The 18,170-nt window shown below is 43.5% G+C and overlaps 1 protein-coding gene across 2 annotated transcripts in view; it reads left to right on the plus strand.

Moving 5' to 3' along the window:
• The window catches only part of FAS (Fas cell surface death receptor), a 43,313-nt gene extending 25,573 nt beyond the window's left edge, over positions 1-17,740 (plus strand). The window contains exons 2-8 of one of the 2 annotated variants that reach the window (XM_029061552.2): positions 981-1,146; positions 4,741-4,878; positions 5,277-5,384; positions 9,483-9,563; positions 12,461-12,510; positions 13,855-13,879; positions 16,554-17,740. In XM_029061552.2, the coding sequence (XP_028917385.1) occupies positions 981-1,146; positions 4,741-4,878; positions 5,277-5,384; positions 9,483-9,563; positions 12,461-12,510; positions 13,855-13,879; positions 16,554-16,876 (891 nt within the window). In that variant the 3' untranslated portion in view covers positions 16,877-17,740. The remainder of the gene's footprint in view (positions 1-980; positions 1,147-4,740; positions 4,879-5,276; positions 5,385-9,482; positions 9,564-12,460; positions 12,511-13,854; positions 13,880-16,553) is intronic. The other variant, XM_029061553.2, reaches the window with a different exon arrangement.
• The last annotated feature ends 430 nt before the right edge of the window (positions 17,741-18,170 follow it).

Consider the following 18,170-nt stretch of genomic DNA (forward strand, 5'->3'; position numbering starts at 1 on the left):
CTGCCCACATCGAGCTCATTCCCCAACTTGCTGGTAGTCATTTGTTTGAAGTGGGAGGTACCAAAGTCCTAAACTTGCCATTCCTCCCCTAGCTAATTGTTTACCCAATGTGAAGGGAAAAATACGTTTTTGTCTTGAAAATCCTGCCTCGTTGATTTTTGGAAAAGAGCACTGATTTGGGCACAACGTGATATCAGTCCCAAGCGATAAAAAAAAATCTCTAGACTATAAAGACATTATGGACAGGGAACGTGTCCGCTAAATCTGTTGTTTTGTACTCTCTCAGGCACTTAGAACAGTGCTCTTCACATAGTAGGTGCTCAATAAATACCTTGGTTGATTGATCGTTCGATTGAAGGGGAACATTGCTAGCCATGGTGGCCTCGTGGATAGAGCACTGGCCCGGGAGTCAGAAGGATCTGGGTTCCAATCCCAGCTCTGCCACTTCTCTTCTGTGTGACCTTGGGCAAGTCACTTAACTTCTCTGTGCCTCAGTTACCTCATCTGCAAAATGGGGATTAAGACTGAGCCCTGTGTTAAGCAGGGACTGCGTCCAACCTGTTAAATTTGTTTCTACCCCAGTGCTTAGTACAATGCCTGGCACATAGTAAGCACCTAACAAATACCATTAAAAAATTGTGGATGACTAGTCCTCAGAGAGGATCTCTGCCTTGCGTGAGGTCAGACTACAAAGTGGCGGGAGAGCCGGAAACTCTTTCCAGGATTTCCTGATTACCTTGTATCTACCTCAGCACTTAGAACAGTGCTCTGCACATAGTAAGCGCTTAATGAATACCATAATTGTTATTATTATTATTCCAGGGTCCCAGGCCCGACGGATACATGTCCGATAAACCAGCTTTCGTGTTGTGGAAAATAATACCACCTGGCCACGTCCGGAGAGTTGTTCAGGCTGGCATCAGGACTCAATTTGAATTTTTCAAGATGTCTGAAGAGCTCCTTTTCCTTTCTTTCTTCAGGTCCTTCTCTGTCTTTTTGGAATTCTGTGCGAAAGCTATGCCAGTCCCATGAATCATGGGGGAGCTCAGCATTTGGAAAGAAAAAGGAGCATTTTTAAAAGAGAAGTGAATTGCTCCAGTAACCAGTATTTGACAAATGGTCTCTGCTGTGAGATGTGCCCGGCCGGTAAGTACCTCTAGGTCTGCGAAAGTCCTCCCTTCTGGAAAGTTGTGGGCTCAGAATAGTAATATATTAATAATAATAATAATAATAATAATAATGGTATTTGTTAAGCACTTACTATGTGCCAAGCACTGTTCTAAGCTCAGGGATAGATACAAGGTAATCAGGTTGTCCCACGTAGGGCTCACGGTCATAATCCCTATTTTAAAGATGAGGTAACTGAGGCACAGAGAAGTTAAGTGGCTTGCTAAAGGTCACACAGAAGACAAGTGGCGGAGCCTGGATGAGAATTTACGACCTCTGACTCCCAAGCCTGTGTTCTTTCCACGAAACCGCCCTGCTTTTCTAGCTAAGGTCTATCTGAACCCTCTCTGAGTTTTATAGATGTACAGAATGTGTTTCTCATATTTGCACTTCCTTTCACTACGAGTCCTCTTTACCTCAGAGAGGGAGGAAAGTTTAACCCTATAAGGGGAAAGTGTGACTTCCTCTGACCTTTTCTTTTTTTCTGGCTCTTGAAGAATTTCTGCGTCTTGCTCTGTTTTTTTGCTGGGCAGAAGGCAGCGCTTCCCTCCAATATTGATGGATCTTTGTCTTCTTTTTTTTGTTTGGTTTCGGTTCAGATTCCATGGAGGGAGGGCTCAAGTGGTAGGGATGGACACAGTTTCAAATGAAATAAGAGCGTGTTTACTGCCATTCAAGACATTTACATATGCCTCCCTTCTTCTTTGGTTCACTGGAATAGAAGCAGATGGTCAGGGAAAGAGAGGGATCTGAGTTGGTGACGACCCGAGCCAAAGGTTTTTTTGAGAAGCAGTTCTAGTGCAGGGGTTGGCTCCCATCTCTAGAAGCTGGAGGGGGAATTGGATGCTTTCTGATCAAAATCAAGTTTCTAATTGCATTATTATTATTATTATTATCATTTCCGATTCATAGCGACTCCTTGAGTATACTTTCTCGAGAACATCCTATCCTCTGCCATAGTCAGCAACCTTTCTAATAGTTCTTCCGTTATCCTTGTTATAGTCTCTGTCCATCTAGCTGCTGGTCTGCGTCTTCCTCGTTTTCCCTGGACTTTTCTTAGCATTAGTGTCTTCTCCAGAGAATTAGTCCTCCTGATTATGTGTCCAAACTATGCTAATATAAATCGAGTCAATTGGCCTTCCAAAGACCACTTTGGCTTATTTGCTCCAAAATCCCTTTTTTGTTTTTCAGGCCAATCCATGGTATTGGATTGGTATTGGTATTAGTATTAGAGAAGCAGCGTGGCTCAGTGGAAAGAGCACGGGCTTTGGAGTCAGAGGTCATGAGTTCGAATCCCAGATCTGCCACTTGTCAGCTGTGTGACTGTGGGCAAGTCACTTAACTTCTCTGTGCCTCAGTTACCTCATCTGGAAAATGGGGATTAAGACTGTGAGCCCCATGTGGGAAAACCTGATTCCCCTGTGTCTCCCCCAGCGCTTAGAACAGTGCTCTGCACATAGTAAGTGCTTAACAAATACCAAAATTATTATTATTATTATTCACAAAAGCCTTCTCCAACACAGCAGTTCAAAAGAATCAATGTTCATTTTACCCTCTTTTTCACCGTCCAGCCTTCGGAACCATACACTATCACTGGAAACACCACAGAACTGACAATTTGCATTTTTGTGGCAGTTGTTATATCAGGACATATCATGACTTTTTCCAGACTCTTCATAGCAAGTCATCCTAACCGTAATCTTTGGGGTATTTCTTGACTACTAGTTCCTTTATTATTGATTATCAATCCTAGTCAGCGCTTTAAAGTATTCACTGAGCGCATACTGTATACAGAGCACTGCAGCATAAGCACCATGGCATTTTCGAAAAAGAGGTCATGGATTGGATCCCTGCCCTCGAGGAGTTTACAACCTAGTTTGCAACTGAACTTACATTCTTGCATTAATTACCAGTAGTATTTATTGCGCATGCCCTGTGTGGAGAACACTGTGGTAAGTGCTTAGGAAAGTACAGTTGAGCTAAAAGACACGATCCCTATTCGTTGTGGTGTCTGGAGGTCTTGGAGAGAATAAGATGCAAAGGAGAAAGTTAAAGCAAATGTAATATGATGATATTTACTAAGCACTCATGTAATGTGTTCTTTACTAAGCAGAAGCAGCATGGCCTAGTGGATAGAGCACAGGCCCGGGAGTCAGATGGACCTGGATTCTAATCCTTGTTCTGAAAGAGCACGGGCTTTGAAGTCAGAGGTCATGAGTTCGAATCCCAGCTCTGCCACTTGTCAGCTGTGTGACTGTGAGCAAGTCGCTTAACTTCTCTGTGCTTCAGTTCCCTCATCTGTAAAATAGGGATTAAGACCGTGAGCCCCACGTGGGACATCCTGATTCCCCTGTGTCTACCCCAGCGCTTAGGATAGTGCTCGGCACATAGCGCTTAACAAATACCAACATTATTATTATTATTATTGTCTTCTGTGGAACCTTGGGCAAGTCACTTAACTTCTCTGCCTCAGTTACCTCATCTGTAAAATGGGGATTAAGACTGTGAGCCTCATCTGAGAGAGGGACTGTGTCTAACCTGATTAGCTTGCTTCTACTGTAGTGCTTAGAACTGTGCTTGACACATAATAACAATAATATTGGTATTTCTTAAGTGCATACTATGTGCCAAGCACTGTTCTAAGCGCTGAGATAGATGCAAGGTTATCAGGTTGTCTGACGTGGGGCTCGTAGACTTAATCCCCATTTTACAGATGAGGTAACTGAGACAGAGAAGTGAAGTGACTTGCCCAAAGTCTCACAGCAGACAAGTGGCAGAGCCGGGATTAGAACCTATGACTTCTGACTCCCAAGCCCATGCTCTTTCCACTAAGCCATGCTGCTTCTCAAATGCCTAACAAATACTGATTATTATTATTATTAGTAGTAGTACTAGTATTACTAAGCACTCACTAGGTGCCAAAGACTGGAGTAAGCTGTGGGGCAGATATAATCAGATCGGACCCAGTCCCTGTCCCACACTAGATTTATAATCTAAGAGGAAAGAACAGAGATTTTATCCCCATCTTACACTGCTCAGAACGGTGAAGTGACTTGCCCAAATTTACCCAGCTGATCAGTGGCAGAGCTGGGATTTAAAAATCCCTGTCTCGGACTCTCAGTCCTACAGTCTTTCCACTGGGCTAACATTCCCCCTTCGAAAATCACCAAAAGCCCCTGCTTTCTTCAACCTGGTGAGGTGCCGACTTCACAGATCCTCCGCCTCAGTCACACGTGCAGGAATCCACGTGCAGGAATCCTGAGTCATCCTGCGTGTGGGCAGGGAATGTGTCCGTTTATTGTTGTGTTGTACTCTCCCAAGTGCTTAGTACAGTGCTGTGCACACAGTAAGCACTCAATAAATACAACTGAAGGAAAGAATGAACGATGACTCAGCCGGGAACAGTCGGGCAGGATTCTCTCTCGAGTTTGGCACGTCTCCTCCTCGACCCCGTCCTTTCCGTCCTCGTGACCCCGGACTCGTGTCTAACTGAGGCGCCCCAGAGATCTGGGGACCTGAACTTCCACTTCCTCTAGCCTGCGCTTCACTTTGTTCTCTGGTGTTCTCGGGCAGGTTCGGTGGTAGCCCAACACTGCAACGCCACTGGGAACAAACCAAAGTGCGAAGCCTGCATAGATGGGTTCGAGTTCATGGACCACAGTAATGGACTCGGAAAATGCCTGCGATGTGGCACTTGCGATGAAGTGGTTGGTGAGTGTTTGAAACAGCAAACGAAAGAACCCTAGACCCATGGAAATATGTGTTTCTCCCGGAATAAATGTACTCATTTCTTCCCCACAGTTGACAAAGACACCTTCCAGGGGCCTCTGTTGTTTTTAGCTTCCTGACAGACCCCAGATTCTTTTTCTTTCTCCTCTGTTCTCTGATGGGCTCCAGGTGTGGGGGGAAAAAGAAGGACAAATTATAGTTTGGCAGCATCGAGCAGTATCTATCTCTCTCAGGGCATGGTGTGGATGTTGGATGGGTTGATGCCCTCACTGTCAATTTCCTCTGTCTTTGCCCCTCCCTCCCCCAATCTCAAAGACACCTGGAGTTAGCCCCTATGCACGAAACAGCCCCAACTGACCTTTGTGGAATTTATTTCCTAGGTTTGATAGAGGAAGAACCCTGTCGAACAACGCAAAATGTGAAATGCAAATGTAAGGACGACTATGTCTGTTTAGATCCACCATGCGTTCACTGTACTACTGTGCCACGTAAGAAGATTTATGTTTTTATTTTATCAAGGAGTGTACTGGATTTGATTTTATCAGTGATTCTATGTGTGATTAAGCTGGAGGACAAATTGCCCTCCTCACTGGTCTCCCGCCTTCAGTCTCTTTCCCATCTTTGGTCTATTTACCCACTGATTACCCTTTTTCAAAGATTCCACCACCTTGGGCAGGTCACTTAACTTCTCTCTGCCTCAGTTTCCTTACCTGCAAAATGGGGATTCAGTACCTGTTCTCCCTTCCTACTTGAGTGTGAGCCCCATGTGGGACAGGGACTCTGTCCGGCCTGATTAACTTACATCTTCCCCAGTGCTTAGGACAGTGTGTAAGTGTGTGTATTTAAGACACATAGTAACTTCTTGGCAAATAACATAAAAAAAACCTCCTCATGATCACCTTTAATGCTCTCCACCTGCTGCAGCGCGATGTAGGGGAAGCAGCATCATGTAGTGGATAGACCACGGGCCTGGAAGTCAAAAGGTCATGGGTTCTAATCCCAGCTCCACCACTTGTCTGCTTTGTGACCTTGGGCAGGTCACTTAACTTCTCTGTACCTCAGTTACCTCATCTGTAAAAAATGGGGATGAAGAGTCTGAGCCCAATATGGGACAGGGACTATGTCTAACCAGATAAACTTGTTTCTACTCGTGGGGCTTAGAGCAGTGCTTGGCACATACAAAGTATTTAACACGTACCATAATTATTATCATTATTTTCCCATCTAACATCATCTGCCTTCCAGCTTACTCTCATCATTCTCCCCAACTTCAGCTCCTGTTCCTCACTCCTGATTCTCCCACCTCGATATCCTCTCCCAGATGCTTAGCACAGTGCCCTGCACACAGTAAGCGCTCAATAAATATGATTGAATGAATATCCTCTTTCACTCCGTTCCGTCCATCTGGCCCTCTGTCTTGCCCAATCATCCAGAACACCGCTCTTCAAGTGTTACCAAAGCCTTCCTAAAATCCTACTTCCTCCAACCAGCCGTGACCGATTCATTTCTTGTATGGATCAACCCTGCAGCCGGCCACCTCTAGAACTTATGTATTTATGAATACCCATCCTTAGCACTTGTGAATATATGTGAATATATATACATACACACACACACACACACACACACATATATATATATATATAAATCAAGGGTCTATTTATTCTAGTTACTCTATTAGGAAGTTTTGTAATTCAGTTTTACTCTGTTAATATAAGCATTGTGTGGGCAGGGTATGAGTGCAATGGATCTAATGAGTTTTTAATAAATATCATTCAATCAATAGATCATATTTATTCAGCACTAACCATGTGCAGAGCACTGCCCTAAGCGCTTGGGAGAGTAAAGTATAACAATAAACAGACACATTCCTTGTCAACATGAAGGCATCTATAGTATTTGTTAAGCACTTACTACGTACCAGGCAGCGTACTAAGTGCTGGGGTAGATACAAAGTAATCGTGGGGACACAGTCTTACAGGCTCACAGTTTTAATCCCCATTTTACAGATGAGGTAGCTGAGGTATAGAGAAGTGAAATGACTTGCCTAAGGTCACACAGCTGACAAATACCATTATTACTGCTACTCCTACTCTTCCTGCTTCTTGCTTTATCCATGTTCTTTTTTCCTACTTTCACTATATGTAAATAAATGTCTGCGTCCCAAACTAAACTGTAGGCTCCATGAAGGCAGATTACTCAGGTCTTGCTACTGTTGAACTAGCCCAAATACTGAGCTTAGCTCATAGCCCTCAGTAAATATCTTTGATTGTAAAAATCTCGGTAGGTTTAAGTGGAAAGAGCATGGCCAGGGAGTCAGAGGATCTAGGTATTAATCCTGTCTCTGCCTCTTGCTTTCTGCATCACCTTGCACAAGTCCCTCAACTTCTTTGCCTCAGTTTCTTCATCTCTAAAATTGGGGACTACTAAATATCTGTTGTCCTCATACTTAGAATGTGAACCCCATGTGAGACAGGGACTGTGTCCATTCTGTATATACTCTATCCTCTCCAGCTAGTACGATAGTGCTTGGGGCTTAATAAGTGCTTAACAAATGTCACAGTTATTATTATTATCATTATTATTATAAATCTCACTCTAAAAATGTAAGCTCCTTCTGGACAGGGAAGATATCTTCCAGCTCTGTTGTATTGTACATTCCCAACTGCTTAGTATAGTGCTGTGCACACAGTAAGCCCTCAGTGCATTCTGTTGATTGAAAATTTCAGGGACAAATAAGCCATGTCTTGTGAGTCGTCTCTGACCCACAGCGACGCCAAGGGCGCGTCTTTCCCAGAACGCCCCTCTTCCATCTGCATTCATACAGAAGGGAAAAAATAAGAATGCTTCATTAGGATCAGTTTCAAGGAGGACAACCATTTCATGGTTCTTCCAAGTATCCTCTGCCACTGTCAGAGACAGAACACTGGGCTGGATGGTCCAATGGTCCGACCCAGTAATGGCACTGCCTAAGTCGTTTTGTTATCTTTTTGTGGGATTTTTAGTAATAGAAAAGCGGTTTAGAACTAAGATCCAGCCATCTTTCAGTGCTAATGAGCACAGTCAGTTTTCAACTATCCACAATAATGGAGAAGGAAAAATAATAATAATAGTAATGATGGTATTTAAGTGCTTACTACATACCCAGCACTGTTCTTAGCCCTGTAGGATCAAGCAAAAATAAATAATGGAAAATTGGGGGAGTTTGAATGAACCCCCATTTTGCTTGCAGTCATAGCAGTTTCTCAGGCAATGGGTGAAGAGAACCCTCCCTTATTACACCCCTCACTTGATCATTAGCCATCTGAGGATTTATGAATGTATTCATTTGATACTTCTGGTCACTATTAGCTATCATTTACATCTATTCTATCTACCTATAGTGCATTCCTCAATTTATGCCCACTGCCTCCCTAAGATTATTATCTCCTTGAGAGCAAGGATCACATCTTTTACAGCTCAAAACTGATATTGATGCTTATCCCCGAGTGAGCTATTGTTACAAGATCTGGTGGTATGTGTGAGGGAAGAAAGGTTTATGGTTCCAGAGATCAAAATGTTGCTGCAAGCAATCCACAAAATACAGGATCTCCATATGCCTACTTGAGTTGATAGTGAGAGTTATAGAAGTAGGCCACTCTGAAAAGTAAGTGCTTGTAAGATATAATAATAATGGTATTTGTTAAGCACTTACTGTGTGCCAAGCACTGTTCTAAGCACTAAGGTAGATACAAGATAATCAGGTTGTCCCACATGGGCCTCACAGTTGTAATCCCCATTTTGCAGACGAAGGAACTGAGGCACAGAGAAGTTAAGTGGTTTACCCAAGGTCACAGAGCAGACAGGTGGCTGAGCCAGGATTAGATCCCACGACCTCTGACTCCCAAGCCCGGGTTCTTTCCAGTGGCTTAGCGGATAGTACACGGACCTGGGTGTCAGAAGGTCATGAGTTCTAATCCCAGTTCCACCACTTGTCTGCTGCGTGATCTTGGGCAGTTCACCTCACTTCTCTGTGCCGCAGTTACCTCATCTGGAAAATGGGGATTGAGACTGTGAGCTGGGACAGGGGCTGCGTGTGTCCAACCGGATTTGCTTGTATCCACCCCAGAGCTTAGTTCAGTGCCTGGCACATAGAAAGTGCTTAAGAATACCATAATAATTACTATTATTATTTTTATTCATATATATATATAATTTCATTCAGTTATTTTTGGTTGGTCCTGATGCGTATGTATTGTTTCTTCATTCAGGAGTATTTATTGAATTTACTTACTGCATGCAGAGCACTGTACTAAGGACTTGGAAGAGTATAATGCAGAAGAGTCATTAGACCCAATTCCTGCTCTATCTCTCTATAAATCATTTTTGTCTTTCTTCCCTCTTAGATTGTAAACTCCTTAAAGGTACGGAATTGCTACCATTGCCTTCTCCTCTGCGTTTGTACAGAGTTTATCACACAGTAGTTGCTCAAGAAATGTCTCTAATTATTTGATTACTCAAGTTTTCTATCTTACATCCCTATTGGCATCAGGAATTTGCTTCATTTTCATTTGTTTTCAATATATTATGTACAATGTTCTAATCAGCAGAGACTGGAAATTCAGCCTGGTGGTTCCTGAGTCTTCTACCACTGATCCTGGTAGTAGGATGTGCAGTATATTTTTTACGTAAGTCATGCATCTTTTTCCATTCTGGTTGCGGACCAAAATGAATTGAATGCAGTTTAAAGTGATTATTTACACAAACAGAGGCCAAGGCCAGTTCGGAAAACCACTCGGACCTGTGACCTTTGGGCATTTGGTATTCTCCCCACCTTCCGCCCCACAGTACTTTTGTACATATCTATAAATTATGTATTATAAATTATTTATATTAATGTCTGTCTTCCCTTCTAAACTGTAAGCTCGATGTGGGCAGGGACCGTTCTACCAACTCTGTTGTATTTTGCTCTCCCAGGAGCTTAGTACAGTGCTCCGCACACAGCAAGGGCTCAGTAATTGTGATTGAATGAATGAATGTCCTTGATTGGTAAGTCAATCAAGGGTTTTCTTTGAAAGCCTACCGTGTGTAGAGCACTGGACTAAGTTCTAGGGAGAGTACATTCAAGCTAGTAGACGGGATCCCTGCCCAAAAGGAATTTAGAATCTAGTTGGTGAGTCACACTAAAATAATTTACAGATAAGAGGAAGAAGGAAAAATGTAGATGTACTTGAATTAGTACTCAAGTAATAGGGTGTGTAAGTTACATCTACATACACATCTTACATACGCACCATGGATGGAGGTGAGCCCACAGGAACCTAGATGGCACAAGACTGCTGAAGTGGTAACTAATGATAATAAGAATAGTAATAATAATAGCGATATTTGCTAAGTGTTAAGCACCGTTCTAAGTTCTAGGTAGAAAACAAGATAACCAGGTCAGACACAGTCCCTGTCCCACAGAGAGGTCACAGTCCAAGTAGGAATGAGAATAGGTATTGAATCCCTACTTTACAGAAGAGATAACTGAGGCACAGAGAAGTTAAGTGACTGACCCATTGTCACACAGCAGGCATGTGGTGGAGCTGGGATTAAACGCAGGTCCTGTGACTCCCAGGCTCATGCCCTCTCTATTGGGCCAAGCTGCTCTTCAGCAGTTGCGGGGGGGTGGATAGACCCTGGAGAGGAAAGACCTCAGGAGTTTCTACCTGATGCATAAAGGAGTGGGCAACCACGGGAGGATTTTGAGAGCTGGGAAATATGTGCAGAATGGCAGTTCCAGGTAACAGATGGTAGAATGTACTGGAGATGGCAGATACTGGCGGTATTATAATAATAATAATATGATGTTGGTATTTGTTAAGCACTTACTATGTGCCGAGCACTGTTCTAAGCACTGGGGTAGATACAGGGTAATCAGGTTGTCCCACTTGAGGCTCACAGTCTTCATCCCCATTTTACAGATGAGGTAACTGAGGCACTGAGAAGTTAAGTGACTTGCCCAAAGTCACACAGCTGACAGGTGGCAGAGTCGGGATTAGAACCCCTGACCTCTGACTCTTAAGCCCGTACTCTTTCCACTGAGCCATGCTGCTTCTCAGGTAGGAGGTAGGGTGGCCAGTGAAGGGGACCGATAGGGTAGTCGAGCTGGGAAATGACATATGCTTGGATTGGCTTGGAGGCCATTGATTGAGGAAGGAGCTGATCCTGGAAATATTGTGGAGGAAAAACTGACAGGATTTAATGACGGACTAAAGATAGGAATTGAAATGCCAAGGATGCAAGCTTGACAGATGGGGAGGATGATAGTGTTATTAACTGTTAATGTTAAAGTTAATGGAAGGGGGAATTTGAGTTGAGGAGATGAGGAGTTCAGTTTTGGACAGGTTGAGCTTAAGGTGCTGGCCGAACATCCACATAGCAATGTCCTGGAGGCAGATGGCAGTGTAAGATTGCCAAGGAAGTGGGAGGTCAGGGGTTGTCGAGGTAGATTTGGGAGTTTTCCGCAAAGAGGGGTTAGTTGAAGTCAGGAGAGCAGATGAGCTCTCCAAGAGAATGAGTATGAATTGAGAATAGAAGGAGATCAAGCTCAGAGCCTCAAGGGACGCCCACAGTCAGGATTAAAGAGGCAGAGAAAGCTGGTGAAAGAGATAGAGAAGGAGTGGTCTGGGAGGTAAGAGAACCAAGAGAGAACTGTGTCAGTAAAACCAAAGTTAGTGTTACCAGGAGGAGGGAGTGGTTCATAGTGCCAAAGGCAGTCAAGAGGTTGTGGAAGATTAGGATTGAGTGGTGTCTGTTAAATTTGTCAAGGAGAGGGTCATTGGTAAGCACTTAATACTATGCTCTGCACTTTGTAAGTGTTCAAAAAAATATCATTAATTGATTGGTGACCATGGAAAGTGGAAAGAGGACAGAAACCAGCTAGTAGAAGATTAAAACAGATATTCAAGGAGAGAAAGTGGGAGAAGCAAATGAATACAACCCTTCTGAGGGGTTTGGACCATGTTTGGCTGGAGCACATGGCTACCACCCGAGTCTTTTTGTCATGACTATCCAAACTAGCCTTGATTCAGAAGCTCAGTCTTTCTGATACCTGGTGCTTTTGTTAGTGATCTTATCTTCCCAAAGCATTCAACGAAGGTCTGTTCCAATCCTTTCTCCAGGCTTAATTGTAGGGAGAAGTACCGTTTTGTCATGTACTCTCCCAAAATCTTAGTATTATGCTCTGAATACAGTAAGCACTCAATAAATACCATTGATTTTTTTTTTCCCCGGTGGGTTGAGCGGTGGGGATGGGTTTGGAGTTAGGGGACTTCAGAAACTGTAGCAGGACAGGGAGTATCTGCTTGCGCTCACTGTGGGCAGGAAATGTGTCTGTTGTTACACTGTACGCTCCCAAACACTTAGTATAGTGCTGTGCACACAATTTGTGCACAGTAAATACGGTTGAGTGACGTGACCCAGTCTTCCCTGCCCTACTTACTTTCACCTTCCCAACAAATTGATGCCCTTGAGGAGGTCCCTTGGTTATGCCTTGCACTGTTCTGATGTAACTTCTGACATGACTGTTTTGATGTTTCAGGTAAGAGAAGAAAAAAGAAGAAATTCCAGCTTGTTAAAAACAAAGAGTTTGTAAGTGGTTGGATTTCTATCTTTAGTTACTCCCGATAAATGCAGCTGGTGGCCAGGTAGCCATCCTAATTCTCAGCTTCAGCCTAGATCCTGGATCCTGCTGCAGATTTAATTTGCTGAGTTCCAATCCCCTCACCACGCCACCTTCCCACCACACTGTCACTCTGGCACCACTTAGAAGAATAGACCAAATGAGCTCTCTGCAGAGCGTTTGCTAGCTAACCATTGCTGAATACCCTTGGTTGGGAAAAGGGTAAATCAGAGTTAGGGAACCCTAGCACCTTTTAGAAGGCGCTATCTGCCTCAGTGAGCACTCCTACCAGAGGATGCATGTAGGATGCCTGTGTCACCCTCACCCTCTCCTTTCTGTCCACTCGAGTCTCCTCCCCACCCAGGTTGATGATACCTACTCCATGTATATGACGTATTCATGGCATTCCCATGCCTTTCGTTCCTTGCTTTAGAAGCAGTCAACTAAGCCCTGGCTAGTGTTTCCAGCTAGTTTGGGCCTTTGGCCAAATCCACACAGGGACACCCTGGCCTCGGAGTTCAGAGTGGAACTCTCCCTTTCCCCTTTTCCAAGAGATTTTGCAAGTGGATAAACCCCTTTATTAGTGAAGGGCCTAGGGAATCCTGAGGGCCAAGGTGGGCAAGGCTGTCATTGTTTCTGGCACATACCCTGGTTTTGTGGCATGTCTTTGACTTCCCGTTTCTCAGTGGGTCTCTGTGTTTCTTGTGTTTTTGCATAAGTTTTCCTCAGGGCCTCTCCCCATTTATGTCTGTCTCTTCCCGTATTCGTGTGTGTGTGTGTGTGTGTGTGTATTTCTCTTCCTCTTTGCCTGTCTTTCTCTTCCCTTCTGTTCCCTTCACCCCCATTTTCTGTATCTTTTTCACCCCTTCTCAGTGATTTCCTTCCCACCCCCTTTGACTCTCTCCTTGCTGCTTTACTCCTTGGTCTGCCAAGGAGTTTTGCAGTGACCCACACATTTCAGTCTGACTCCAAAGCATTCAGTTGTAGAAGCTGATTAATAGTCATTTCTTCCTTTTGGATGTTTTGACAGAGCCTTGGCAGTGCGGGTGAAGACTGCCTTTTTTGCAGAGAGTTTGTCTAGCCTCTGGAAAAGGCACTGAATTTTCAAAGAATCAATTTTACCTAATCAGGGTAGAAACTACTTTTTTCTTTGTTTTTAGTTGAGGCCAAAAGCTCAATGCTGATGACCCTGTGACTGTGAGAGGAACAAAGAGGAGGGGGATTATAAAGTAATAGATGAGGGAAGGAAGAATATCCCCTTTAGGGCCATTTACCTATATGGCTATTGGTTTTCTTTTTTCTTTTTCTTTCAGGAAATGATTCCTATTCGTTATCCAGGTAAGATGGTATCGATGTTAAAAAAAAAAAAAAGTTAAAACCAAGGTAATATGTTTTAAAGCCATTTCCAGAAAGGACTTCATTTCTTTTAAATTCTATCTGGTGGAATAGCAGAATAGCTGCTCTTCCAAATGCTGCTCTATCTGTTGATTGGATTTGGGTAACTCTTAGCAGGGAGCCTGGGAATTGGTTCCTTGAATTGGAAGGGGTCTTGAAGACAGAATGTGAGAGGGAGGGTGGTCTAAATAGAAACCAGTAAGAGGGAGGTCTAGATTGAAAGAACTTGGAAAGGTTCCACAGATCTTGCGTAGAAGTTTGTGGCCTAGTGGAAAGAGCACAGGACTCTGGGAGTCAGAAAACCTGGGTTTGAGTCCAGCTCTGCCACTGGCCTGCTCTTTTCTCATCAATAACAATGGAATAAGTTAGAATCTGGCAATAGTGTGGGATAGGAACTGTGAGTGATCTCATAAACTCATATCTATGGCCCAGTACTTAATTGCATTGTAAGTGCTTATTATTATTTTTGTTGTTGTTCTTATTGTTACCCCTGCTAATTTGATTTGATTTAAATTATTTCCAAATCTCCACCTCATATTGTCCTACCTATTCCTAGTTTGAATAACTGGGGATTTGACTCTAGAGTGCCTGTGTGCTAGGAAATGATCTTCATTTATTCGTTCAGTTGTATTTATTGAGCACTTATTGTGTGCAGAATACTGTACTAAGCTCTTGGGACAGTACAATATAGCGATAAACAGACACATTCCCTGCCTACAATGAGCTTACAGTCTAGAGGGGGATTTACATTAATATAAATAAAAAAATTCCGATATATAAACAAACTACAGATATCTATTTGGAGTTATCAGAAATTCTCTGGACACGGGTCTAAATCTATTGATCATCCTCATCAACAAGTAGTTACTAAGCACCCAACCGGGGATGAAATACCGTAGCGGTCACTAAACAATAGACATGCTCCCTAGCTGAGGTGGATGGCATAATAGGAATCTAAATAAGTACATGTACCGTGTTGATCTAAAAATAGGTGATGTTTGAGAATAGAAATATAATTTTACATTCCAAAGCAAAGCTCTCGTTAGACTGTTTAATGTGTTAAACAGATGTTTTATGAAGGAATCTATATTAAATATGACATCTTCAGTATGGTGTCTCTTCGTCCTTTTCACAGTTCATCATTTTCATTTTTGTTTTTCTACTGAAGTCTCCACTCCACTCCTCTATACTTTTCATCAATACTCGTTCTTTCCATACACACCTCACCCCTTTCAAAAGACTCTCACCCTTAGACCAACCCACAGTCAGTTCCTCAAACAGCACATACAAAAACTCACCTCTCTTATAGTGAAAGGGCATGTCATCACACCTCTCAGTTTAGAGTTTGTCCATGTGGAATTTAGAAATACTTGAGAACTTGTTAAAAGAAATATGGATTTTCCCAGAGAACAGGTCCGGTTCAGCTACTGGAGAATCGATCAGTTGTATTTCTATCAGTAAATCAATCATATTTATTATTATCAAATGCCATCGAGTCGTTTCCGACTCACAGTGACTCTCATTGATGTATTTTCCCCAGAACATCCTATCTTCCGCCATGATCCGTAACCTTTCTAATGGTTCTTCCGTTATTGTTCTTATGGTTTCTATCTATCTAGCTCTGTCCTGCCTCTTCCATGTTTTCCCTGGACATTTCGTAGCATTATTGCCTTCTCTAGAGAATTAGTACTCCTGATGATGTGTCCAAAGTATGCAAATTGAAGTCTAGTCATTTGGCCTTCAAAGGCCAGGCCACATTGACTTAGTTTGCTCCAAAATCCATTTGTTTGTTTTTGGAACAGTCCATGGTGTTTGTAAAAGCCTTCTCCAGCACCACATTTCAAAAGAATCGATATTTTTTCTATCCTGTTCTTTCACTGTCTGGCTTTCAGATCCATACATTGTCACCGGAAACACTATAGTGAGTGCTTACTGTTTGCAGAGCACTGTATTAATCACTTGGAATAGCATAATATAATAGTTGGTAGATGCATTCTACCATTGGAGAAAACAGTGATCATTTTGTCAAGGCACAAGTGATTCTAAAATCAACCTTGAACTGCGTGGCTCAGTGGAAAGAGCCTGGGCTTCGGAGTCAGAGGTCATGAGTTCGACTCCCGGCTCTGCCACTTAGCTGTGTGACTGTGGGCAAGTCACTTAACGTCTCTGTGCCTCAGTTCCCTCATCTGTAAAATGGGGATTAAAAGTGTGTGAGCCCTACGTGGGACAACCTGATTACCCTGTATCTCCCCCAGCGCTTAGAACAGTGCTCGGCACCTAGTAAGCGCTTAACAAATACATTATTATTATTATTATTCTAGGAGTCATTCTTGGGCTCCAGAGCAGATTTTTCATGCCAGGAGTAGTGAGTGAACCTTTGGATTTCCAGTGATCTGTACAAAGAAACTCCCCTCCGGTTGTGCAGATCTTTAAAGTATATTTGTGATAATTTGGTCATAATTTCAAAATAACCAATGTTTCTATAGCTAAAAATAGGGGACAGATTCCCGTGACTTTGGGAAATACAGAATGATGTCTGTAGCGCAATTGCCTGCTTCTAACATTAAAAAAGGAATTACGATGAACGTTTTACTGGGTCCCTCTTTTCTGTTTGCAGATATTGACCTGAGTGGTCATATCATTGATATTGCCGATCGGATGACAATAAGTGACGTCAAATGCTTCGTTCGGAAGAGCAATATAACTCCAGTCATAATGGATCAAATACTTCACGATCACTTGCACGACACAGCTGAACAAAAAGTGCAGTTGCTTCGGCGCTGGTATCAGTCTCATGGGATGAAAGGGGCATTCAGAACTCTAATCACCAGCCTCAGAGAAGCCAAACTGTGCGCCCTTGCGGACGAGATTATGAAGTCGGTGGAGGGGGCCGAAAACGGGAACACCCACGCCCCCATGGCAGTGTCAGGTGAGGCCTAAGGTGGCCAACGGTCATTAGGTCCTGCTAGCTACGAAGTTGATATAAGTGCCTACCCAACGTTGCGCCGGGTTGACCGACGGTGAGATTGCCTGGGATTTTGTACCCAGTCTTCACCATCTGAACCGAAATGGTGGGCTCACTTAGATTGATGAATAAACTCATCTTTCAACACTCAGGGAGTAACAGGACCCAAGCAACGTCGGGGAGGGAAGAACAGCACCCCACTCCACTCTGCATCCATCCTCCTCTCTCCCAGCCCTCCAGAATGAAGCTCAGAGACTTTCCTGCGTATAGTCCAGGGATTTCTTTGCAGAGTGATGTCTGGGGGCAGAGGGGAGGAACTAGCAGGGAGAGAGCCCCAAAATCTGTCCCTACAGAAGCCGCTGGGGACCTTGCTTTTACTTGGAAAGAGCCTCCCCGTGCTGGGTAGATATTTCTTTCCATCGATGTTTCGGAGATCACTTCCTGGAGGCTCTGCCTCGAAAGTATCCCCAAACCTCGATTTGAACTTTCTCAGATTTAAATATAGAGTGGAATAGAAGCAAAGAGCTTGATGGGTATTTTGTAAGGACTTTATAAATGGTTAGTCTTTAGAAACTTGATTATCAGGACACGGTGGAGTCCATTAGAGCGGTGATTCCATCGCAGTGGGAAAGATCAGGAGACGCGGCATGGCCCAATGAACAGAGCTCGGGCCCGGGAGTCTGTAGGACCTGGTTCTAATCCCAGCTTCGCCACATGTCTGCTGTGTGACCTTAGACAAGTCTGTTCACTTCCCTGGGCCTCGGTTACCTCATTGGCAAAATGGGGATTAAGATGGTGAAACCCTATGTGGGACACGGACTGTGTCCAACATGATTAACTTGTGTGTACCCCAGTGCTTAGTACAGTGCCTGGCACATAAGTGCTTAATGAATACTGTAAAATAAAACAAAATAAAGAAGGTCAAAGCAGGCTCAGTGCTCATCCTTCACCAAAACTGGGTAAGACTATGGCAGCTGCTACTCCAAGCGGTTACCACGGCTCTGGCTGTGACTGGACTCTAACCCGTGAGGAGCCTGAAAGTCTGCTCCTCTAGCCACGGTTCCCCGCTGCTCTGTTTTGATTTTATATGTTTATCCTTGTCTTTTATGCTGTTTTAAAGGTGTTTCATCTCTCCTTACGTGCCTATCACCATTCCCCTTTTTCCCCCTGCGTTTTTAGATTATAAACCTAGGGACTGTGTCTATTGCCCACCCGTGTACTTGTCCCTAACCTTTAGTATAGTGCTCTGCACAAAGTAAGTAAATAGTG

This window comes from Ornithorhynchus anatinus, chromosome 3 (assembly GCF_004115215.2).
Source record: "Ornithorhynchus anatinus isolate Pmale09 chromosome 3, mOrnAna1.pri.v4, whole genome shotgun sequence".
NCBI lineage: Eukaryota > Metazoa > Chordata > Mammalia > Monotremata > Ornithorhynchidae > Ornithorhynchus > Ornithorhynchus anatinus.